At 39.0% G+C, this 15,062-nt stretch overlaps 1 protein-coding gene and 1 non-coding gene across 2 annotated transcripts; one reads left to right on the plus strand and one right to left on the minus strand.

Annotated features, from left to right (window-relative positions):
* Positions 1-1,484: 1,484 nt before the first annotated feature.
* Positions 1,485-1,571, plus strand: trnay-gua (transfer RNA tyrosine (anticodon GUA)). The gene is given in 2 exon segments: positions 1,485-1,521; positions 1,536-1,571. It is a non-coding gene; the product is annotated as a tRNA-Tyr (tRNA).
* Positions 1,572-3,700: 2,129 nt separating this feature from the next.
* Positions 3,701-12,341, minus strand: hal (histidine ammonia-lyase). The gene is made up of 20 exons (XM_008283243.1): positions 11,532-12,341; positions 11,278-11,338; positions 11,045-11,072; positions 10,895-10,969; positions 10,733-10,805; positions 10,541-10,607; positions 10,416-10,453; positions 10,161-10,286; positions 9,886-10,025; positions 9,665-9,712; positions 8,261-8,408; positions 8,039-8,134; positions 7,635-7,693; positions 7,317-7,397; positions 6,868-6,933; positions 6,616-6,781; positions 5,682-5,816; positions 4,635-4,743; positions 4,456-4,525; positions 3,701-4,360 (listed from the first exon to the last, which is right to left on the minus strand). The coding sequence occupies exons 1-20, from the start codon at positions 11,776-11,778 to the stop codon at positions 4,229-4,231; spliced, it is 1,965 nt and encodes a 654-aa protein (XP_008281465.1). The 5' UTR covers positions 11,779-12,341; the 3' UTR covers positions 3,701-4,228.
* Between the last annotated feature and the right edge of the window lie 2,721 nt (positions 12,342-15,062).

Here is a 15,062-nt window from a genome sequence, read left to right on the forward strand (position 1 = left end):
GTGATTTTCCCAAGATGTTCATATCACACTTTACTTGTTAGTGTTGTTTTGATGTGCAATAGTGTAGCCTGTAAAAGTAAATCCAATTTACAGCAAAATGCAGCAGTGTTGCTACTCCAGGTTTTATTCATGGAAGACTTTAAACCACCCCTACACCACATGTTCAAACTTCACATCTAACCATCAAATATCTCGGCCAGCTACCAGCAGAGACAACAAAGTGTTTTCTGCTCTCCAGAAATAAACAATTCCTAACTGGTTTACGTATAGTTGGTTTTTACTATTTTATTACTTAACAAACCACGGGTGAATTATATGGCTTTTTATTATTGTCTTTGTGAAATTAGGCACTTTTGTTTGCATGAATTGTTGTGTGATCTAAATGCTTGCATGAATGTGCATTATGAGGACAAATATGCTGCAGTGACTTTGAGTCCGAGACAAGTTCATTTGTGGTACAATAAAGAATCTATCCATCTGTCTGCAAAAACATTGCTGTTTCCTGCTGTTTAGGGCATTATTAGAGAAGACAGTGACGATACGAAGATCTGTGGACTGAATGATAACACTTTGTTTGTTTGTTTCAACTCCAAATCATGTCAGGCAACAATAGTGATACAACTTAATATTCAGTTAGATAGTTGAGTGTTAAATTGCATCAGTCACATAAAACTCCTCCTGCATCTAGCAATGTCGCCTCAGAACTACAAGGTAGCGGGTTCGAATCTCAGCCTGGGGTCATCAATATCAGTGGAGAGTTGCACTTAGAGGGAAACGTAATTTATCCACTGTTTAGGCTCCTAATCGCTATGTTGTAGTGCAGAATGGACTTACTTACCGGTTACTTACCGATCGTGGATCCACCTGCCTGGTGCGCAGAAGGAGAGAGGTATGAGCTACCTGTAGAACATTTTAAACTGAATATGTGTTGCCTTTAATGAAAACAAACAAACAAACAAAACACCAAAAACAAAAACAAAAAACAACAACAACAAAACAGAACAAGCCACGAGTGTTCCCTTCAGTCAAATGTGTCAAAGTCAAGCAGTTCTTCGGTGTTCTTCTGTTTCGTTGTGCGCAATTTTACGGTAATTGGAGCGACGTGTCGTGCTAACAGGTAGCTAGCGTTAACGTTAGCCGACTTCAGGGGAGTACCGGTACATAACTTAATGCTATTTAAGGGTATTTTTCCTCAAACCGTTGCAATAAACGGTCAGTGTATTTCTTCCAAGAGACTTTGAGTCGACGTAGCTGAACTGACGTAAATGTCACTGAAAACGCATTAGGCACAGTAGTTAGCTAGCTAGCTAGCAAAAGTTATAAAGCTGATATTAGGTCATATACAGCCGCACTTCCGGCGCGTTTCTATCAATTTCAGGGGTTCAGGGTTATCATGAACGGAATAATAAAGAAGAAATTATAATAATAGTTGGTGATTTATGTCCACCTTTGAATACAGTAGACTGAGAAGCTGTGGTATCGTCCCTTCGATAGCTCAGTTGGTAGAGCGGAGGACTGTAGCGGCAACAGCTGATATCCTTAGGTCGCTGGTTCGAATCCGGCTCGAAGGAGACTTGCTTTTGGCTTTTTTCTTCTGGAATCCTCAAGACAAAGCCTATTAACACATTTTGAGCTTTACACATTCCTGTCCACAGTGCTATTTACGTCACAACACGTATAGCAGTTCATTATAGCTGCAATAAGGGCGTTATATTATTAGCTTGTTCTTGCGTCTTGCCCTGTTTGTAAAAATAAATAAATAAATTCTAATCATATCGTTCGCTAAAAAAAAAAAAAAAAGGGTGTTGTTTTGGTAAGTACCTTAAATGCGTGAGGATGCAAGTTTTACTGTGTTTTTAATTTGTACGATGCATATTTCATTTAGAAATAGCCTCCATCATTATGTTTAAATTCAAACACCTCTCACAGGTTACTGATTTGTACTAGATGTATGCATAGACAATATGCAGGAGTTTATCCATCATTAAACACGTCTATCATGGGCTTTAACAGTGGAATACATGTTAGCAGTAGCCCTTTATGCTCTTGTGTTCTCTGTAATGCAGTTCTCTTTACTCAGGGAATACTGCAGTGTCACTTGTGTTTGTGGTTTTAAGCAGGCTTTTCATTTATTTTCAAGAATTTGTCCTGTAGTCACTGCAAAAAGCTAAAACTGTTGTACTTATTGTTCAAAATGTACCTGTTCCCAGCAGACTTATGGCCCTGTGCTGCTGTCTGTTGTAAACCATTTGAGTAACCTTTGAATTTGTTGACCAGCTTTGCTATATTTTTTTCTTTCAGCACCTCAAGCTGGCAAAGTGTCGTCTAAGCCGACGCTGGGTGAAGGCAGGTTACACCCTGGACAGGTAGTAAATTACAGGGCCACACAGAGGGACAAACAAACACATTCACACCTACGGACACTTTAGAATCACCAATTAACCTCAGCATGTCTTTGGACTGTGGGAGGACGTTGGAGCGCTCTGTAAAACCCAGGCAGGCACAGGATAAACATGCAAACTCCACATAGCCAGGCTGTGATTCAAACCCAGAGGGTATCCATGCACCACTGTGTCACCTGTACCTGCTGTTCTAATTAGCACAAGGCGTGAGCTCCAGTTGGGTGTGACTGTTATGAAACTAAAGTAGCCAAAACAAATCAAAAGTTCTTTATGAGTCACGTCGCTCAGAGGCTGGATTTGACTGTTAGAAGCTCTTACTGGAAGAGGATGAAAGGAATTTTGTTTTTCAAGATTGAGGACATGTCACCTTCTGAAAGACTGGCCTGCTTCGGTTTTAACGCTGCGATCCTACTTTTAAGACTGATTAAGAATTAGAAATCTCTTTTACAAGGGAGACCTGGCCAAGGGAGCAGCCATACAAAGTCAAAAAACTAGTATAAAACAGATACATGATACACAGTACATCAGTAAAACAGATCGACAGCTATTCAAGGACAGTGGCCTCTCAAGAGAAACAGTGACATTCCTCTTTTATTGTATTCTTCATGGTGCTCTTAAACTCATTAGTGAATGTGAATGTTTCCAGTTTAAGAGTTTTTTGAAGGTTATTCTATGACCATGGTGCATGATAGGAGAACGCTGTTTTAGTAAATATATGTTAAAATCCAGTGGATGTTTAAAAGCAACCACTTTGAGGCAACCACTAGAAAACAGAGAGAGAAGAGAGTGACAAGAATCTGGAAGTATTCCCAGAACAGAGCTATAGAGGAAAACATACAACAGCGCTGGTCTATAAAGACGCGGGGAGATCCACACAAAAAAAAAACAAAAAAAAAAAGGGGGAAGGAAAAAATTTGCAATTGAAAAGAAAACGAAGGAAACAAGGTAAAACGAAACCAAGCTCCTTAAGGTGGAGGAGGCTGCGTGGCCGTACTGATTGGCCCACCCGGACATGATCACAGTCAGAAGGTAAGAACAAATCACCAAACACTGAGTTTTTATAACCTGTAAGAGAGATGGAGGTGAACAGCAGCAGTGATAGGAGGATCTGTAGAGGCTGGTGGAGCAGAATGAATGAATGAATGAACGCTGCCTCGGTTATAAAACGGCTAAGTGGGAGGGCTGGACTTAAGTAGTGGACGAGTGGATTGTTTCAACCACAAAGATGCACTAAATGTGCAGAAATATTAACAAGAAAACAGAAATGTTCGCTTAAATCATCATGCAGTCTATGAGAATAAGGACACAGCTTCATAAACCTTTATTATGTGAATTTGGAAATGTATAGGTGACAATTATTTAGGATTTCAAATAATTAAACCTGAAAAAATAATACCAAATCATAGTATTGTTTTTGCTACATCATTAAAAAAACATCTGATATGGAAATATTACAGTGGCTGAGGTAGTCAGGTAGCAATAAAAACTAAATTAGGCACATTTTAAAGGGACAGCAAAAGTTTAGATAAATACAACTCTAATGCACAATGGTGTCGGGCAGGGTGTATGCAAGCTTAACATCCAGTTAATTACAGAGAACTCTACTGTTTATATAGTATAGACAGTTCATAAGTTACTAAAAATATCATCAAGAGTTAAAAACTCGAATGTCAGAAATCAACATGAATTTAGTCTACAAGGGACAAAAGAAATACTGTATCCTCATATCAATCTTTGATCTGAGTTGATTTTGGTTGATTTTAATTCACTAAAATTCAGATTTAGTTATTGCAAACAAACAAACAAAACTTGTTTTGGACATGCTTTCACTCATGTCGAACACGTTTCCTTGGTGATGCGGGAGGATCCAGGGAGAAGGCGGTTGGAGAGATGGGGCGGGACTCAGGGATGTACTCTGTCTGATACTTGTCAATGTAAGGTTTGGCCACGTTCCACACCTGGGTTGAAAATACAAAAATGCAGTTTAAAACTGTCCCCTGTGTAGTGGAGTTTACACGTATGTATGTTGAACTCTGTGAGTTTTAGAACTTGCCTTCTGGTCGAGTATGAGACGGTGGACGGCCTCAATATCTGGGGACATGAATCTGTCTTTAATCCACGGTCTGTTAACAGCAGAGGAGCAGATGGGAACAGTGGATAAATATTAACCATCCTGTGCCTGGTTTTAGTGGACTGAAAGTTGTGTACCTTGGCCACATCTATTTGACTTACTTGACCACACTGCGCACAAGTTCATAGACCTTCTCCAGCGGAGTGGTGGTACGAAGTGGGCGGAGGAACTCAATACCCTGACAGGCTGCCAGCAGCTCGATGGCAAGGACTTGTCGCAGAAAACATTGATAATCATGGCTTAATTAGAGTTGTATTCTTTTTTAGTTGTAATTAATGTAGTCACAAAAATGAAACATTACATCACTACTTTTTGCATGGTACATTATCCACGCATAGTTTTCATCGAAGTAATAGCTCACAATGTGTACGAGAGACATGAGACTGGATTATACGATGTGAGGGACCTGGAAGAAACCTTAGGTAGATGTGACACCTTAGAATAAGAAATGATCAAGTCACAAATAGGGCTGCAGAAGTAATCCATTCATACAAGTCCTCAACAGTATTTTTCTCACACAGAAGTGAAATAAACTGCAACATACCGTATGTGGATGCGTCTTTTAAATTGTAAGAGAATGTCACTTAAATTGGACATCATGTAGAACTATCACAAACGGTCTATTCCAACACTTTAAATCTTGCTTCTTGAGAAAAAAGCAAGTTTAGCAACAGAGGAATTGATTTGTTGATGTTTTTTAACCTGTAATTTTACATATATCTGTATTGAGCTTAAATGTACAATCGTGCAGATGTTTGCTGATGCAGCTTTATCTGTGGTTGGTGGACATTATCACCTTGTTGTGGCAGAAGGAAAATGACCAGTTTGTCTCTTTAAATCAAAGACTTTGTTTCTTGTTCCTTTAAAGTTTGCTGATAATTAGATGGCTAATGAATCTTTTTTAAATTTAATCAGTGCTAGTAAGTATTGAACCCTGTACAACTGAACTGTGTCACAATTGAAGTTGACCATTTTTGACTCAAGTTGGTGATAAGAGTTTCACTTGAATGTCAGAACACCTACATCAGACAACCATAGAACTATGTTTAGTTTTTTGCTTCAGAGTTGCCATAGTGAGGCAAATATTAAAGTTCATATCAGCAGTAGAAACAATCCAATCATGCTGTCTATTTAAAATGGCGTGTTACCTTGCTCCACATGCTCTATGACCCTCAGGGCCTTCCTGGCAGCCCAGCCTCCCATAGACACATGGTCCTCTGTAGCGGCGCTGGTGGACAAGGAGTCCACGGAAGATGGATGGCACAAAACTTTATTTTCGGAAACTGAACAGAGTAAAAGATGAGAGATTAGAGTTAATGTTCACGCTCAGGTATAACAATAGAGACGATAATCAAGTGTGGTTTATTTTCATACCACTATATCTTTTTAGTTAAAAAAACATCTGAAGATTTAACCCTTTATGGGGCAAGTAACCATATTTGGTAACTTCCTTGGACATTCAATACATCCACCCTGTGCCTCTCCTTGAGGTTGAAGAACCATGTGCACTTTGATTTAGTTTTTATATTAGTGCCAATATCACTACCTTACAAAAAAAAATGTCACTAAACAAATGTACGAGGCACTTTATAAATGCTTTGTTACTGGTTTGCATTGAACTCCACTTTGATTTATTTTTTGACATCAGTGCCATTAACACCACCATCCCAAGAAAAATGTTACCAAATGAACTTGCCAACCACTTTATAAATACTTTGTTACTGGTTGTGTAAGTATCATAACCTCAAACTAAAATGTTTTTATATAAATGTTTTTGCAGTTTGTTACCGTTTCTTTTATGTATTATACATTCTATTTTTTGTTGTTGTTTACCGTAGACGGGCAAGTTACCATATATGGTAACTTTATTCATCTTGATTTGCAACATTTTATTTTATTTTTTTAAAGTCACAAAAGTTAAAATATCTTGAAATATCCTTCAGTAGCACCCTAGAGTTGAAATTTTCATTTTCCAAGTATTTCAAGGAGTGCTCTATAAAGGGTTAATGCCTATTTAACTCTGTTATCTTATTTTACATGAATTAATTAGAAACATGTAATGCACTTTCTTCTGTGGCTAACCTAAAGCAGCAGCAGTACAGTGGGCAATCATGAAGCCTGAGTTGAGCCCCCCCTCGTTGACGAGGAAAGCGGGCAGCTCGCTCAGAGACGGGTTACACAACCTCTCGATCCTCCTTTCACTGATGGAAGCCAACTCGTGGACTCCGATGGCTAAAAAGTCCAGAGCCTATGAGACAAAAAAACTTGATAGTGAAGGAGAGAAAAGTAAAATCGACAACAAATACCAAACAAGATGCTTCATTAGTCACAAACCTTAGCTGGGTATTCTCCGTGGAAATTCCCACCTGAAATGGTTTCACCTCTTTCTGCAAACACCATCTTGTATGGACGTTAAGACAAAATAAGCCACTACCGATTTCCAATAACAGTCAGTACACAATTTGTGCCACTTTCAATTATGAAATCCAGTCTCACGAAACAAATTCATCCTCTAGTTTACGCATCAAGGATTCAAGGTCTTTTATTGGTCATAAACACAGTTATACATGGTATAACGTGCAGTGAAATGTGTTTTATATATATATATATATATAAAAGAGAGAGAGAGAGAGAGAGAGAGAGAGAGAGAGAGAGAGAGAGAGAGAGAGAGAGAGAGAGAGCAGGAATAAATAAATCAGATTTTGAAACAGAGCAAAAAGGGAATCAAATAAAGAAAATCATAATATTATATACATGTATATACATGTATCAGAGAAGGATACAGGGTTGTCAGTGGCGCTGTTGATTTCTGTATTTATGATGTTCTGGACAAATTTTATTGTGTCATTGGCAACTCCGTGAACCTGTGTACAGAGAGAGGATATCATGCTCAGAAACAGCTGCACAAAACTCAAACACCGTCTGACTCCAGCTCCAGGACTATCAGTGTCTCTGGGATCTACCGCACAAGAATCCACCACAGAGTTTTCCCTTTTCCAAACCGAGTGTCTGGGGATAGTGGGTGCACAAACTGTAAAGTCCTGTGGGAGAAACTTGTGATTTGGGTATGTATAAATAAACTTGACTTAACTTGAGGTTACCTGAGGACAGCACCGCATGGTGTAGGCATCCTGGACTCTGTCACAGAACCTGTGGCTCTCTGGAAAAACACACCAGATGACACACATTAAATACTACTTGTTTAAGAGTGCAGCGCAGGCGTAATGTTACCAAACGCTATATTTTATTAATCTCTGTGGGGAAATACACCCTCTGAATGTGACCCATCCTAACTATTTATGAGTTGAGGGTAACCACACTGGTGTACTCCAGCTCTGAAACCAGAGCCCCGATCAAAGGCAGTGGCAGAAGTACTCCTGATATGTTTTGGCTGGAAGGAAAACTGACAAACAGATAAATGAAACCTCCCCATCTGCCAGATGTGATATGTATCATAACGTGTGATTATCCTATAATGTTTTGTCTGTTTTAGAAGCCGCCTGACCTGCAATTTGTGATGGATGATGATCAGAGTCCAGCAGTGAGCGGAAGCGTTGGGCCACTTCTATCTGTCCTGGGTGGGGCCGCAGTGAGTGGATGTCTGTGGCAGGAGATCAGAAAATACGTAAGGATAGATGAGATGCAGAGTCTTCAACTGGAGGTACTCTATATAGTAATTCCACCTCGTTTCTGCATTATTTTTTTTTGGGTCGCTGCTGCTGCTCACCACTGTCAAAGGCCTTGGTGGTTCCCTTCAGCACCTCCAGGGTGAGAGCAGCTATAATATCTGCCTGCCGTGCGATGGCCTGGGCTCGCTCCACGGCCTCAGCCCCAAGGGAGGTTATCATCTGGGTGCCATTGATCAGAGCAAGGCCCTGTGAGGGAATAGCAAGATTGATATATTTTGTAGTTTCAGAAGCCTTTTGGAGAATAGTGACTTGATAGTGAATTGAATGCGATTAAGTACATTTACTCAAATACTGTAGTGAAGTACAATTTTGAGCGACTTAAACTTCAATTAACGAGCTCTATTTTTTGGCAACTTTCTACTAATCTACTACATTTATTTAAAAAATTGTTGTTACTGGTTTGCAAAATAGGATTTTATGTACAACATATTTAGTCATTTAATAATATACAGTCGTCCTCAAATGTATTCACACCCTTCCATTAAAGAAAAGACAAAATTCACAATAGTCACTCAAATAACTAGAAACTGAAAAAAGTAATAATAAATAAAAAAATTCTAAATTATAATTTTGTGAAATAAGACATTGCTTTTGAATTGTGGTTAAAAAGAATAATTTTAAAAAACAAACAAAAATGTTTGTTGTTGCACTTTGCTGATGAGCAGTGGGCCAAAATCAAAATACCTGTCAACAGGTGCAGAAGTCTGATTGAGATTTACAGAAAACACCTGACTGCAGTGATTGGCTCAAAGGGTTGTTCAACTAAATATTAGTTTTCGGGTCCCATCATGCTTGTTTGCTTGTTTTTTTGTTTGTTTTTAGAAATATTTCTGTTGAACCACAATTCAAAAGCAATGTCATGATTTTCAATTATTAATTTATTTATTTATTATTACTTTTGTCAATTTCAACTTATTTCAGTGACAGCTGTTTTTTTCCGTCTTTAATTGGAGGGTCTGAATACATTTGAGGACGACTGTATGATGCGTTACTTTTGCTAACAGTATATTTAATAGAATTTTCTTGACACAGAGCAACGATAACATCAAAATGCTGCTTATACAATATTTGAGTTCACTCTATCAAATAGGTACATTTACTTTTGATAACTGAAGTGCAGCTTTAGAGTTGTATTTAATTGCTTTTAATTTGAAGCCCTTTTCAGAATGCAGAACTTTCCGTTTACGCTTAAGTGTGGCCACTTTTACTTTAATAAAGCGTCTGAATATTTCTTCTAGCACTTACTTCCACTTGATTCAATGGGTTTAAGTCACAGCAGGGAATTTAGTCAAATATTTATTGGACTCTATTTTTGTCCTGCAAATGCTCATCCTGTACTTGAGAAATACAGCCTGCACAGTGTGTTCCCAGTGAACCTTGGGTCCATTTTTGTCGCTCAGTCAAATCAAACAGGACCGAATGAGTCGAGTTTTAAACATTACCTCTTTAGGCTTTAGTGATATTGGCTTTAGTCCATGGGCCTCCAGGACCTGACCAGGGATGAAAGAAGAAAAAACATGTAAAAAGTCAAGGGTCATCAAAAAGCAAACATGTTTTTCTATTGGACCTTGCAACTTTTTGCTCTTAGAGGCAAAAGGCACATTTCCTGTAATATTAAGCAACGTATTGTTTTACAACTATAGAAAAGTCACTCTGATCTTACATATTTGGCGTCTGCCCATCCACTCTTGGGAGACCACATTTTCCCCTCTCCCATCAGCCCCAGCGCCAGGTGAGACAGGGGGGCCAGGTCTCCACTAGCACCCACCGTTCCCTTCTCAGGGACAAAGGAGAGGCAGGAAGCTGCAGGGCCGAAGCGAGGTGAAGATTAGTCACATGACGGTCACCTTCCCCAGTAGTGATCACTGAAGAAAGTTATCAGCAGTTACCCACATCAGCTAAGGTAAGCTGAAGATGACGGGTCTAGCCGAAGCTTACCATTGAAGGCCTGGATCATGGCATGGAGGGTTTCCAGAGAAATTCCGCTGTGCCCTTTGGCCAGGACGTTGATCCTCAGCGCGAGCAGCATGCGGGTCCTCTCAGGACTTAGCGGGTTTCCCACACCTACACAAACACAGCAGAACTTTGGTAAAGCTGGTGGAAGTACAACAAAACCTAAAACACTTAGCAAGGAGCACTGAATGCCTGGAAATGTAAAAATCTGAAAGCAAGCTTGACAAAGAGTTGAATTACCTGCTGAGTGTGATCGCACCAAGTTCTCCTGGAGCTCCCTGCAGAACAAAACGTGCACGGCCATCAATAACCACACAGAAATGGCTCGTGCACTTAAGATATTAGAAAGAATATATATCCTTTACTTGAGCTTGCTGACAGGAATGACAGTTCGGGCAAATTTTCCAAAACCTGTTGTGATTCCGTACACAACTGCAGGAACAGGAGACAAAGAGAATTAATGCATGGGCTCATCCATTTCTGAAAAACTTTAACTTTGCAGTAGCTGGTGTACTTCAAGCTCAATGCAAAAATAATTTCCTTAGGTGAATATTAACCTTTGTTCTCTTTTACAATGGTGTCCAAAAGCTCTCTGGATTGCACAACTTTTTTTTCTGCCTCCGGAGTCAGCTGGAAACATTGGCAAAGAGAAAGATGGCATTAACTCAAAGATTACCACAAGCCAGACATGACAACAAATACAGTTTGTTGATCATTACCTTTATCTTATACAGTCCTCTGCCCAAGTTAACCAGATCTGTCGATGACAGGCTTTTGCCATCCAAGGAAATATACTGCACAGGGAGCCGTGTGTTACACAGACATACTCAATATAACAGGTTTGACATTTTAACAGATAATGCACTTACTTCTCCTGGTTCTTTATATGCTGCTGTACTGTTTCACATAGTTAAGGATAACTTTGAGCAAAATGAAAAGGAGTTGCCATGATAGGTAGAATATATAATTGTTTCAATCTTTCAAATATCAATTTTAACTCCAACTGAAAATGGCATGAGGAAATTAAAGACAGATTTAGTATAGACACCACAGTATCCACTATTAATAATACGCCACAAATATTGAACAAGTGTAAGGATACAGATGAGAAACTCCAGGCTCACAGGAGATAAAGTCTGGAGACATGGTATCTCCTTCAATAGCTGAAAGTACAGGACAATAATATACATTTCCTCTCGGCATTTATTGAAAATACATGACTGCACATTACTAATTACGTACAATTACGCACAGCCTAATTACAACTAGTGGTAAAAACATCTCCACTGTTCTGTAAATGTGATGCATATTTCTTTTCTTCTCTTTTCCTTTTTTTTTTCTCATATAGGTCATTACCAAGTTCAACAAAATCATTATCCTCCAGTACATCCTCGATGGTGTCATCCACGTCCAGCAAACCCAAACCCTGGCACCTGCGCACAACAAAACGTGTCTCCTTCACAGCCTTGATGCCGCCGTTGTCTGGTTTGTTCTTCATGTAACGTTTGAGCGCTTCGTGTCCCAGCCACTGGATCGAGTTGGAGGTGTCCCGGCAGGGCACTGCCAGCCACTCATCTCGGATGTGGACAGTAAAACGAGGCATCGCGCGTCTGCGGGACTCGGCTGCAGTGAGCGCTGCGCACCGCTCTCCAGGGTACCACCTTCGCCCCCACGCAGCTCGGCCACCAATCAGACGCAGCTGGGGAGCCACGCCTCGCCGGTGTCACACCTCTGGGGACCGTTGACCTCCACAGGGCGACACACAGATGTTTGGACGTATTGACCCACTGGGTTCACGTGATGTAACAAGAAAAACTCACCGGCGAAACCAAATATGGAAACGCTCAGGTGTTAAAGAGAAGCTCACTTCACTGCTGACATTGTTTTGAAGTTACTGTCAAACAGGTGGCCTACCTGATATTTATTTAAAGTGTAACAACAATTTAAATAAATATAGAGAGCCGTGGTGGCTCTACAACCGTATCAAGTGTGGCTACTTATTGTGACGACAGGAATTTTATTCTTAAAGTGGAATCGCAAATTAATTGGAGGACGCTTTAACTGCAGGTGCCTTCACTTGCTGTCAGACATTTCAAGTTGGTGTAAATGTCTAGGAGGTGGATACACTGTAAAACAAACAAAAAACAAACTTTTCTTTAAACAGTTTTCACTATTGTAATTATTTTACAGAGTTTTTCTTGTTTTGTTAATTAAAGATAATCTCAAGTAAAATCACATTTTTAAAAAAGTGTTAATTCATGTTAACTGTTAAAAAATAAAAAAAACACACACACAGACAACAAAAACAAAACAACAGGCCAAAACTGTAAATAATGTCCAAATTTTTTTTTTTTTAAATTTTTTACTTATAGCAATTTGTTCTTTTACATTTGACAGTAAAAGTTTCACTTTTTTGGAACTGTTTTTAAACCAGTAAAAACTACTAATTTGACATGTCTTTGCTGTTATCTGAAATAAACATTTTGTACATTAAAACAGGCCAAGACTGTACATATGATCTGTGTTGTAACTTGTTCCTTCACAGTGTGTGACCATAACATCATGCCATTTCACTGTATTTAAATCAGCTAAAAAATGTATATTTTTTTAACTGTTTCTATAATTTAAAAAAAAAAATAAAAAATTACAGTATTCAATCTTTCTGGTTCCCTTGTTGCCAGATTTTTACATTTGTGTAAAATTTTTGATTTTGAAATCATTTTTTTCCCCCATTTTTTCCCTTTTTTTTTTATTGTGCACAATATTCTAAATATTGGCAGCTCAATTACTTGATTCACCAAAATGCCTCATTTCTGGGCTGCAACAGTTTAATTGTACAATGTGATGACATCAGTATTTATACATTACAGAGTTGGTAGAGATGAAGAAAATCCTTAAAATCAGGTCCTACACACAATTTAATTTAATAGATATGAATTATTTCTGTTTTTCATAAAGTACCCAACAAATGTAACAACTTTTGTGGTTAGCAGTTATTAAACGTGTTCTTATAATGAGGGACACACAATGACATTTAATTACTAACTGTAAAGCAGTGACAGCTACATGATATTTCTAACAGCTTGGTCAAGGTTGCGACCCTTCCCTGTACTTGTCCTGCGGAGTGGAACTCAGAAAAATATTCTGCAACTGCAGTTTGCTGCATTTCACCTCAGTCTGAGGTAACTAATAGCAGTAAACTGTGGTTCCAAGAATCACCGTAAGTTTTTATTGAAGAATTAAAGGCTTACATGTGACTCTTCAGTTCCAAACAGATGTTAATCCCACCAAAAATGTCACTCTGATTCAGCCCCATACCAAATCTTCCACTAATCCCAAATTACTTCTGTAGATACGATTAGCCAGATTTCTCAGAAATCACAAAGCGAGCACTCTTTCAAAACTAAATAAAACAAACATCCAGACTTTCAGCAGAATATTATCACAAAGAAACGTGTGCTAAAGCCAAATATTACAAATGCTGTTGGATGCACTGCAGTCAGCTTCATCTCTTTCATCCATATTCACTGCTTCAATGCATATTATGTGTGCTTAATAAAAATATAGACGTAGGTGGTTTTCTTTTCTGACTTAAAGAGAAAAATTCTAAATCTTGTGATCAGAAAGGCTTCAGTTTAGCTCACTGTGCACATACAGTGTTTGAGCTGTTCAGCTGGTAACAACTTCTCAACCACTGAACTAACCCACTGGATGTGTGGTTTCAAATGACAATGATCAGATAGTGTGACCATCACACATAGACTCTTCTGATCAGTAGTAATAAAAGCTCGCCTTAAAATGCAGCTTTATTCAAATGACACAATGACAAGAGAAAGATGAGAACGGGCTGTAGGCCTGCTGGAGGCTGGCGTGTGAGTCAGGGTGTCAGCCAGCCTCTTCCACCACCACAGCATTTGTTGTCTAACAAATCATTTCAGACAGATCTGGATGGACAGCATGTCCCAGAAATGTAATCCTGTCTCCCAAAATGTCCTTCAACTTTACCAACTATCCATTTATCCCGCACCTTGCAGCTCAAGCACAACAGCTCACCTACAACTCTGCTCAAACACTGTACACTACTCTACGCTACACAACGGCGAGTTGTAATAGATGAGTGATTCAGCCGTTCATCTTGAAACCAGAAACCAATACTGAAGAAGACTAATGATAAGGAAAGCCCCACCTTGCCAGCTAACTGTGTGAAACCCTGGTAGCCAGTTTTTGAGAATTTCATCAGGCGTTCAGCGGAGCGTAATTACAAAGAACCATGAGCTACAGTCAAATATTACAAACGCTGTGTCATCACTTGTGTCCATTTTTACTGCTTCAATCCAAATCATGTATCCTGAAAAAAATATAGACACAGACGCAAACGGTTTTTTTTCCTGACTTAGAAGATTTTTAAGTCTAATCACTAGAGAAGGGTTCAGTTTAGCTAACTGTGCACATACAGTGTTTGAGCTGTTCAACTGGTAACTTGACCTGTTGACGATTTAAGTTTCAAGGAAGAAATGTTCATATTCTGCTGTGCTGCTTATTTATCCCTTGATATGTCTTCAAACATATAAAAAGCACCCTATGTTAACAAGGTTTTAAAAAAAAAAAAGAAGAAAAAGTAATCTTCACCAGAGGGGGTCTTTAATAATTTGCCAATATGAAAAGTTGTGGGAAAAGTAGAAAATCAATGAGCAGGTCTCGCATTTTACACATATTTAGTTTTCTTTTTCTCTCACATATTTTTCCAGAAAATACTGAACTATATACAGACTGAGACCTCTGAAGAGCAGTACAGAACGCCACAGGAGATCTTTCCTACCTGTGGCCATCAAACTGTATAGCTCTTCCCCCTTCTGCAGGAACTGACAGCTGAAACACTGGACGCTT

Source organism: Stegastes partitus, unplaced genomic scaffold, assembly GCF_000690725.1.
Source record: "Stegastes partitus isolate 25-593 unplaced genomic scaffold, Stegastes_partitus-1.0.2 Scaffold303, whole genome shotgun sequence".
NCBI lineage: Eukaryota > Metazoa > Chordata > Actinopteri > Pomacentridae > Stegastes > Stegastes partitus.

Bases quoted from the DNA above. Each gene is read 5' to 3' on its own strand.
- hal (XM_008283243.1), bottom strand. From the start codon at position 11,778: ATGCCTCGTTTTACTGTCCACATCCGAGATGAGTGGCTGGCAGTGCCC. The intron at 11,339-11,531 runs GTAATGACCTAT...CTGTACTTTCAG, and splicing joins TAATGATTTTGTTGAACTTG to CTATTGAAGGAGATACCATG. The intron at 11,073-11,277 runs GTATCCTTACAC...TATGTGAAACAG, and splicing joins GAGCCTGGAGTTTCTCATCT to TACAGCAGCATATAAAGAAC.